Source organism: Acinonyx jubatus, chromosome C2 (genome assembly GCF_027475565.1).
Source record: "Acinonyx jubatus isolate Ajub_Pintada_27869175 chromosome C2, VMU_Ajub_asm_v1.0, whole genome shotgun sequence".
Taxonomy (NCBI): Eukaryota; Metazoa; Chordata; class Mammalia; order Carnivora; family Felidae; genus Acinonyx; species Acinonyx jubatus.
The window spans coordinates 90,712,480-90,723,143 of NC_069384.1; the positions used below are offsets into that span (position 1 = coordinate 90,712,480).

Here is a 10,664-nt window from a genome sequence, read left to right on the forward strand (position 1 = left end):
GTGGTCTAGTTTCAACCTTCTGCATGTGATATGCCCCGATTCGAGAGACCCCCCGAAAACAAACCACCAGAGTCCAGAGTCAAAGCCAAGAGGCAAGGGTCGTTTATTGCAGGTTTGAACCCGGTCCTCCGCGCACTCGTTGCCGGTGATGCTAAGAGGCCCCAAGCAAGGATCTTACAGCTTTTTTTATAGACAGGCACAAACAAGTTAGGGATTTTTTGAGGTTACAGAGCTGTTATTGGTTGACATTTAAATTTGAACGCTCAGCAGAACTTGTTTGGTTCCCGCCTTTATTTCAAACCACTCAGCAGAACTTGATTGGTTCCTGCCTTTAGGTCAGACTACAACTGGGCACGACCTGGCTGGTTTCGGGAATGGTGGGGGGGGGTCTTTTCTTTGCAGTTGTGAGTACACCTGGTAATTTTTCTCTTAGTCTCTCATTCCCCCCTCTCTTTGGTGCCTTAAGAGCCAATCTTGGATCTTATGTGCCTGACTCAAATGTTTCGGTAATGACGGGTTGGTATTGGGTCCTAAGGACCATCAGTTGGATCGTGTTAACTCGGTCTCTGATAAAGGCAACTAGTTTATTAATAATATAAGGCCTGAGGGTGAGGAGGAGAAGGAGGAGTATAAGGGGTCCAGCTAGAGCAGAAAGCAGGGTGGCTAGCCATGGGGACTGATTGAACCAAGACTCAAACCAGCCTTGTTGTTGCTCTTGTTCACGCTTCCGTTTGGCCAGGCCTTCTCTAACTTTAGCCATGGACTCTCAGACTACTCCGGTGTGGTCAGCATAAAAACAACATTCTTCTCTTAAGGCTGCACATATACCTCCCTGTTGGAGGAAGACTAGATCTAGCCCCCTTCTGTTCTGTAGGACCACTTCAGAAAGGGAGGTCAGAGATTTTTTGAGGTGCGAGATTGAGTCCTCAAGTCTGGCTATATCCTCATTATTGGAGGTGTCACAACTCCAGGCTGTGCAATAGAGGGTTTTTAAACCCTCCACATGTGTGCCTCATCACCCCCGTCCTAAATCCCGGACATGCATAAAATCCATTTCTACTTATTGATACCCTCCTTTGCAGTTGCCTCCATTTACGTCCTTCCATTTCTTTTAATGGACTAATTTTTTCTAAATTAAAATATAAATCTGGCCACCAGGTATTTAATGGGGCAGTTCCTAGGGTTCTGTTGTAGACTTCACGAGTCTGTAAATTAGTAATTTCCCATGTCAAATTATAGGGGTTGTGGGGGTTTGGATTTACAGACAGAATTTGCAGAACAACCAAGAGAAGGGCAAGTACCATAGTTACGGCTCAGTCCGTTGGCGGTGTAGGGTCAATTTTAAAGGCTTGTCCTTAGTCCGATCAACAGTCCAGGTTGTCTTTGAAGGTCCGATGAGGTCTGAGAACAGGTCCACTGGTTTGGCATGGGCGAAATGGATCCAGGTGGCGATTCTGTCTACTTTGATGGCAGTAGGCATTGTCAGGAGGACCTGGAAGGGTCCTTTCCACCTGGGCTCCAGAGTTCCCTGCCGATGATGTTTGACGAGGACCCAATCCCCTGGCCGGAATTGATGTGGAATAGGCGGGGGTCCAGTCTCATAGAGTTCCTTTAATTTGGGCCATACATCTTCATGGACCCTCTGCAAGGCTTGTAGGGAGAACAAGAATTCAAGACTACTATCGTTCTCAGCTTTGACAAGGTTATCTTTTAGGTTAGGGATGATGGGGGGTGGTCTACCATGTATTATTTCATAGGGTGTGAGTCCCAGTTTGTATGGGGAATTACGCACCCTGAACAGAGCGTAGGGGAGAAGGACTACCCAATTAGCGCCAGTCTCCATGGTCAATTTGGTTAGGGTCTCTTTTAATGTTCTGTTCATTCTCTCCACCTGTCCTGAGCTTTGGGGTCGGTATGCACAATGTAATTTCCAATCAGCCCCAAGTATGGAAGCCAGTCCCTGACTTACCTTAGAGATGAGTGCAGGTCCATTGTCTGACCCTATCATTACTGGAAAATCATACCTGGGCAGGATTTCTTCTAGGATCTTTTTGGCTACAATCTGTGCCGTTTCATTCTTGGTTGGAAAGGCTTCAGTCCATCCTGAAAAGGTATCTACAAAAACTAGCAAATACTTATATCCATATTTTCCTGGTTTTACCTCAGTGAAATCTACTTCCCAATAGGTCCCCGGTCTGCTCCCTCTTTGTCTTACCCTTGTTGTCTGAGGATTGCTACTCGCATTGTTGAGTTGGCACACTGTACATTTAGTGACTATTTGATCAACCTTATCAGAGACATTTCTGATTTTTAGTCCAGTCTGTCTCAGTAAGTCCAACATTCGCCGGGAACCTAAGTGGGTGCTGCGATGGATCCGCTCTAGAACTTGCCATCCTAGTTTATCTGGGGGTATAATGCTGCTTTTGGAGTCTCTCCACCAGCCATCTTTGATTCGGGTCATAGGAAGTTTGCTCATCCATTGAATGTCGCTTTCTGAATACTCAGGGCTGGGGGGCAATTCCTAGGGTCCGGGGTCTGGCAGCTGTAGGGTCAGTAATTGCACTGGGGGCCGAGCTATATTTTGCAGTCTGATCGGCCAAATTGTTGCCCCGGGAAACTGGGTCGGTTGTCTTCTGCTGTCCTAGGCAATGCACAATCGCTAGCTTTTTGGGTTCCCATAAGGCTGCTAGCAGGGCTAGAATCTCTTCTTTATTTCTGATGTCTTTCCCTTCACCTGTGAGGAGCCTCCGTTCTCTGTATATTGCCCCATGTACATGAGCGGTGGCGAAGGCATATCGGCTATCAGTGTACACGGTTAGCTTGCGGTCTCTTCCTAACTTTAGGGCCTGGGTTAAGGCTATTAGCTCAGCCTTCTGGGCCGAGGTTCTGGGGGGTAGGGCTTCTGCCCAAACCACCTCGGTTTCTGAAGTTACGGCCACCCCCGCATAACTTTGTCCCTGGTGAACGAAGCTGCTTCCATCGGTGAACCAGATGGCGTCCGCATCCGATAATGGTTGGTCCTGCAAGTCCTCCCGGCCCCCTTTGCCCTGTTGGGGCGGCTCGAGCTGAGGCTGAGTCGTGCGCGGGGCTGTGCCCTGGGGATGCTTGCCCCAGTGGCGGCCCGCGGGAGCCACGGCGTTGCCTGCTGCTGCGCGAGCCGCGGCCCCGCCCCCGCTCCCCGCTGGTGATCGCCCTGGTTGGAAATGAATTTGGGCCCCCATTTTGGTAAGCAAATCCCTCCCCAACAGGGGGCAGGGGCTGTCAGGAATGACCAGGAAGGAGTGGGTTACCTTCCCAGTTCCTAAGTCCACAGTCCTCTGAGTTGTCCAAGGGTACTTCTTTATTCCGGTGGCCCCTTGTACCCAGGATGATTTTTCAGATACTTTTCCATGGGGCTTGACCAGAACTGAGTGCTGTGCCCCGGTATCAACTAGGAACTGGACCGGGGTCCCCTCCACTTGCAATGTTACCCTAGGTTCGGGGAGGGGATCCGAACCCCATCCTCCCTATTCTGTATCTTGGGTAAACAGTATGGGGGCTATTTTAGGCTGCCATTGCCACTGGCTGGGGCGGGGTTGTTTCTTCTTGGGGCATTCTTGTATCCAATGGCCTTTTTCTTTACAATAGGAGCATTGATCTTTATCTAAGTGCTGCCTGGGAGGGCGTATTGTTTGAATGCCTTCTGGGGGTGGCTGTTCTTTCTGGACTATAGCGGCCAGGACTTTAGTCATTTTCTCTGTGGCTCTGATCTGTCTCTCTTCTGGGGCATCCCTGTTGTTGTAGACCCGTTGTGCTATACAGAGCAGATCCTGGATCTGTTTACCTTCTAAATCCTCTAGCCTTTGGAGTTTTTTTTTTTTTTTTTTTTTTTTTTTTTTTTTTTTTAATGTCAGGAGCTGCTTGATTTACAAAGGACATAACGACAACAGCCTGGTTCTCAGGGACTTCTGGATCCATGGGGGTAAACTGCCTAAAGGCTTCCATTCATCTAAGTAAGCAGCTGGACTCTCTGCCTTTCCCTGTACGACTGAATATACCTTAGCCAAATTGGTGGGCTTGCGAGCTACAGCCCGGAGACCCGCCATCAGAGTCTGGTGATAAATGAGTAGCCTTTCCCTACCTTCTGCCGTGTTGTAGTCCCATTCGTCCTGTGGAGGTCTGGTTAGGGGGAAAGCCGCATTAATGAGGTCAGGGTTAGATGTCGGCCGACCGTCGTCTCCGGGAACCAGCTTTCTTGCTTCTAATTGGATCCTCTCTCCCTCCTGCTGGGTGCGCCCGCGGGTTCGGCCGGCTGGCCCCTCGTGGTTGGTTTCATTTTCAATGGGGCCCGGCGCGGCTGCTGCCTCCCGTCCTCCTGGTTCTGGTGCAGCTACCGCTTCCCGTCCTCCTGGTTCCCCTAGGGGGGCAACTAGCGGGGCGACTGGTGGGGCGGCTGCTGTGGGCAGGGCCTGGGGTGTGAGGGGAGGGGGATGATAGGGTGGAGGGTCTAGGGATAGTAGGTCCTGACTATCGGGCAATATGGGATACAAGGGCGCGGCTGGCGTCCTTGATTTTGGGGGACCTGCAGGCTGCATGGCAAGGACCTTACACATTCCCAAGGATAGGAAGGGGGCCAACCAAGGGGGTGGATTTTCCACTAAACTCCACCATACAAGAAAGTAGGGAATCTGATCCGGGTGCCCCTCGCGACCCGGTAGAAAAAATCTTTGATTTCACCTTAGCAATTTAGGGAGGCAGAAAGTTCCTTCGGTTGGCCATCCAACGCCGAAGGTTGGCCATTCGGAGTGGCAGAGGGTTATTAATTTTCCCCGCCGGATGTCTAAACTCAAATTCTGTCCTCTGGTTCTAACATCCCTGAAGTTCACAAAGAGGAGAGAAAGAGGAGTGCTTTGAGATGGGCCCATCTGTATCCTGGAGGTGGAGGAAAGGATTAAAAGGAGAAACAGTAAAGTTATGAGGATTTCTGGCTGGGCCAGGCCAGGTCACCTGTGAAAGAGAAGGAGTTTAACACTTAAAGGTTATAGAATAGAGAACACAACACTTAACACTTAGATCGCTAGCGCGTTTCGGGTGTCTGCCACCCGAACAGAAAAATTCCGATGGGCCCAAAAAGGTGCCCCAGATGGGTGCCAGTGGACGTCTCCTACTGGACCTGACTGACTGCCCTATAGCGCGTCTGCCAGGGCTGTGTCAGTCACCGATACAGATCCCGTGCGGGAGAGCCAGAAACGAACAAACAGAAACGAACAAAGCCGGCTCACTTACCAATCGGTCTCAGGTACGACCCGTTGACTTGGGGTCTGGTGGGTTTGGGGGGATCCCGGACGAGCCCCCAAATGATATGCCCCGATTCGAGAGACCCCCCGAAAACAAACCACCAGAGTCCAGAGTCAAAGCCAAGCGGCAAGGGTAGTTTATTGCAGGTTCGAACCCACCCGGTCCTCCGCGCACTCATTGCCGGTGACGCTAAGAGGCCCCGAGCAAGGATCTTACAGCTTCTTTTATAGACAGGCACAAACAAGTTAGGGATTTTTTGAGGTTACAGAGCTGTTATTGGTTGACATTTAAATTTGAACGCTCAGCAGAACTTGTTTGGTTCCCGCCTTTATTTCAAACCACTCAGCAGAACTTGATTGGTTCCCACTTTTAGGTCAGACTACAACCGGGCACGCCCTGGCTGGTTTCGGGAATGGGGGGGGGGTTCTTTTCTTTGCAGTTGTGAGTACACCTGGTAATTTTTCTCTTAGTCTCTCACATGTTGCTGTCCAGTTCTCCCAGCACCATTTGTTAAAGAGACTGTCTTTTTTCCATTGGATGTTCTTTCCTGCTTTGTCAAAGATTAGTTGGCCATACGTTTGTGGGTGTAGTTCTAGGGTTTCTATTCTATTCCATTGGTCTATGTGTCTGTTTTTGTGCCATCCTATAACTATTTTAATTACATGCTCTAAAGTCATTCCTCAATGGGTTGAAAGGCAGATGTTTTTCCTCAAGTTCAGATCTTCCTTCAATATCTCCCTTTACACACATGTCCCTTTCTTTTCTATATCCTCCCCTCTTTTCCTTCTTGATTTAAATTCCTTTTTGGTCTTGAATTTCACTAAGGTGTTGGAAGATAAAGGTGGTACATTACAAAATTTCCATAATCTTCATCACCTTTCTCATTACCCTTATCACCCAAAGACGTGGCATATAATCTTCCTCCTATTTTATTGAGTAAAATCCAAGCTCTCATATATAAACTCCCTCTGATTTTTTTTCTTCTTTGCAACTCAAAGTATATTCACTTAGTTAGCATCCTCGGCTTGCCTGACAGTGGGAATGCATTATTATATTAATGCTAATCCCTTTGACTCTGGTCCAGATTCCAAATGATAATGTCTTTTCTGAGAACTATTCTATCACCACCTGCTTTTGGATCTTCAGTCTAACCACTAACTTTTTCTTTTAGCTTTGTAACAGGGGAAAAATAATTTTCCCTCTACCTCTCAAGAGTTCTTGGCTGAGATGCCCCTGTAATAAAAAACAGATTACCAGTAGAAAAAAATTAATTACATATGTAATGTATGAGAGCCCCACAAAATATGAGACTCAGAAGGCAGCCAGACAATTGAGGCTTATACACCATCCACAGCTAAAGAAAGCTCAGACCCCTATGGGGTCTTTGTCTTCAAAAGAAGGAAGGTAATTTATGGGAAGGTGAGAAGAGGAAATGTTTGGTAAACAAAACTTGCTCTGCCTTGCAGATAAGTTTCTCAGGGTGGATGAGTGGCTTCGGGGGTCCAGGTGGGGTGGAAAAAAGTGATCTTTGATAATAACTTTTCCTGGTACAGGCCCCTTTTCTAATGTAATTTCCCTCTAATATAAAAGGGGGAATATAAAATAATATATAAAGTATATATAAAAACTCTATTTTCAGAGTTTCTCTTGTGCCTGTTGTTTTTCAAAATAGTTCAAGGTAATCCTGATGCCAATGAGGCGTATTTTGGGTTGACACAATCTGCTACTTCAGTTTATAAACACACTCAAGCATCTCTTAATTCTCCCACAAAGAACCGAGATTATCTCAACCTGCTGATTACTCTTCCCACTACCAAGTTTCCTTAAAAGGGTAGTCTACATGAACTTCCCCATTTCTAATAAAAAGCTAACAATCTCTTATATTCTGGCTTTTTTTTTTTTTTGCCTTAAACTCACACTTTCCTTCTGAAACATTTCTCTTTCTGCTCTTTTTCTATTCCATCTCTACTCTTTTTGTTATTAATGATGCCATCTTTTTGGAAATTGTTTTATATAGATCAATATCACTTTGATGATATTCAGCATTTTTATTTTCCTATTATTTTATATCCATCTCTATTGCTATTCTAAGTTAGTCCTCTTTGCTTACTTTTACAATGTATATTCATAATTATCACTGTTATAGTTTCTGTTTCTACATGTTACCTCTTATTCTATTCACTTTCTTTTGGTAATTTCATAATAGATAACTGGAAAATTATTTCCTAATCAGATTTCTCTTGGTCTAACTTCTGCCTTGAATTTCAAGACCACCTTCTCCGTTGTTTTTTTTGAATATTTCACAAGGGTGTCCTTTGTGAATCAACATTTTACCTTGTCCAGGACTGCTGCTAGAGTCACACCTGTCACTTTCTCAGAATGGTGCTCCTTCCTGATCATCTTTATTTTCCTAGTGGTTGGCACTGGGAAGGATTCAACATATGCTGAATAAGTTACTCCTTCTCTGTATCAGTGGCTTTTCTATTTTACTTGTTACGTAGGCGTAAGGCCATTTTCTTGAAATTCTTGCTTTTCTTCACCATCAATATAAACAGGGCTCTGTCAACTCAATCTTTGCAATAACTCCTGCTGTCATAGTCTTCTTTCCTATTGCTTTTTCACTCAGTTGCTTATATGTCAGGGATGATATACTATTTTGTTCACAATTTTAGTACTTAGCATACAGTCAGTATCAATAAATATTTGTTGAATTAAATCAAACGTTCATTGTTTTTTTGCATGGACTGTTATAATAGACTTGGACTCTCTGCACCCAGTCTTTTCTCTAATCCATCCCACACATTGCTAGTGGTCACAAACTACTACTCTTTTGTCTAGGTATAAAAATTTATCCTGCCTCTTGGTTATCATTGACCAAATTCCTGGTTATTTCCCAACATGTGTCCAAGCTTTGGATGTGCAAAATACATTTTTTTTCCGTTTCAAATTCTTCCATTACCGTGAATACTTCAGTATCTAAGTGTATGACCATTCTATGTGAAATATCACAATTTCTAGTTCACTGTATCAATCTTCCAGAAATTCTTTAGTATCTTTCAGTTTGTTGAAAGTTTACAGTCTAAGCCTTTGCTGAGGTATCTCTGTATCTTTTAGTTTGTTCAATGTATGTTTAGAAGTTTTCACCCAATATCAGAAAATAGACTTGTTAGCTTAAATGAGCTTTCATAATACTTTGGTTACACAAAAACACATTGAATATCCACAAGACTGCCTCTTTCTGATATGGAAAACAGTGTGATGAGATCAAGAAACACTGTTTTAATCATATTACAAATTACTATCTTAGTATATTGAGAAGATAATATTCCATGAATGATAGTGCTTGACATTGTAGAAGACTGTGCTCTTATGAATAGCTCTCCTGAGAAAAATAAATCATTTTCTGTATCTGAGTTGCCAATCCATTTATGTTATACTTTAATCAGATTAGTAAGACTTTATTTCTCATTTTATTCTTTGCATTATATGTAAATATAATATTATCGTAAAACATCATATTTTGATTTTCTTTATAACTGTGATACATGTTGGTCTTGTTTATACCCTGTATCTGTTTTGGAAAAGATATACCTAAAATGAACACCATGATCTACAGTCATGTCTGTGTTAATATGTCTTTCATTTCATTCCCATGTAATAAGATTCCTTTGACAACAAGCAGAATATGTTCCTTGGACTCTCTGTATTTCAACTATAATTTGCATGATTTTTGGTATCCCACAAGTTACAAAACTTGGGTTGTTACAAAACAACCCAGAGATAATTTTCTTTTCACATTGAGTTATTTTCATTCATTATAATTGAGTAGTTTAAGGTATCACTTTGTCATTACTTGCATTCTCTTGCAGAAAGTTTGGATTAGAAATGTTATCAATGATACTTTGGAAATGGAGCTCATATAACATTAGTAGCCATTTCTTGTATCGCCACAGATGCAACAATTTGCATGGTTTAACACTGATTTGATAGATTAAATAACTACTAAGCTGAGTTATTTAACAACTCTAGGTAAGGAAAAAAATTACCCAAATTAAAATTAAGAAAGACCACAAAAAGGATAAAAGTTTTAATAAATTGGAAAACATTAATCAAATGAATAATTTTCTAGAAAAGTATAAGCTGCAAAATTTCAGAATAATTTCAAAAGTATAATTAGTAAAATATAGGGATTTCTGGCCTATCTCTGGAGGAAGATGGCTTGTTAGCCAATTATTTAAAACTCCAAAAGACATATAATGCTTATACTACATAATATGTTACATAGCATAGCAAAAAGGAGAAGACTATCCAAGTTGATTTTATAAATTAGAAAACCTTGGTAGTTTTGGACTTGACAAAAAACACAAAGCAAACTTTAGGTCAATATCATTTCGAAATATATATGTATAAATTATAAATAAAATATTAGCATGTCAAATTCAACTCTACATTAAAAAATATCATCTATCATGACCAAGTACAGTTTATTCCAGTAAAGTAGAGATGATTCAAGCTTAGGAAATCTATTAACGTAATTCATCACTTCAAACTGTCAAAGAAGAGAAGTCTTATGATCATCCCAATTGAGTCCAAAAATGTTATTTCCTGAGAATATCTCCAAGAAAACTCAGAAAGAAAAATGCTTACTTAAAATCATAAACAATATCTACTTTGACCAATGGTTCATGTCACACTTAATGGTGCAACATTTAGAAGATTGCCTTTAAAAATCATGAACAAGATAAGGATGGCTTCTGGTTGTCATTTCTAAAGGAAATATGGCCAGCATCCCCGAGTCTTCTAATCTCTTCCAATCAGCAGGTGTTGATATATCTACCCTTAGTTTTTACATGTGAGAAATGATAGCCAAATGGATACCTTTTCTTGTATGCTATGGCTTCAATCATGTTATCAGGGAAGATATGTGATCCTGAAGGATCAAACTTAGCCTCTTGTGTGGTTCATCTACTAGTGAGAAGGGAGTCAGTTGAGCAGGAAGTCCCATCAGTTTCAATGTTATGAAACTATTCACATTAGACAAGGAGGAGAAAAAAGATATACAGAGGGCAGAGAAAGAAAAAGAATTTGAAATGAGTGGCTTCTCCCCATCCATTTCTACTTATTTAACCTGTTAATATAGTCTGTTTTACTGTAGTTACACATTAACTCTGAAATCTTAGATACTAAAATAACACAAGTTTGTTTCTCATTCATGCTACATGTTTAATGAGAATTAATGTGGGGAATTGTTCCATGCAGTTATTCAGCGACCTAGGCTGCCTGTGGCTTCCCCATCTTGTATCTATATCATATGGCACACATGACCCCGTCATATGGCTTCCTTAGAAAATATAAAGAATGGTGATTGCTCATGGGCTTTTCATTGT

General features: G+C 42.7%; 1 protein-coding gene across 1 annotated transcript; it reads right to left on the reverse strand.

The window, feature by feature from the left end:
- Nucleotides 1-1,231: 1,231 nt before the first annotated feature.
- LOC113599878 (uncharacterized) lies at nucleotides 1,232-4,592 on the reverse strand. The gene is made up of 2 exons (XM_027061409.2): nucleotides 4,121-4,592; nucleotides 1,232-1,650 (listed from the first exon to the last, which is right to left on the reverse strand). The coding sequence occupies exons 1-2, from the start codon at nucleotides 4,590-4,592 to the stop codon at nucleotides 1,307-1,309; spliced, it is 816 nt and encodes a 271-aa protein (XP_026917210.2). The 3' UTR covers nucleotides 1,232-1,306.
- Between the last annotated feature and the right edge of the window lie 6,072 nt (nucleotides 4,593-10,664).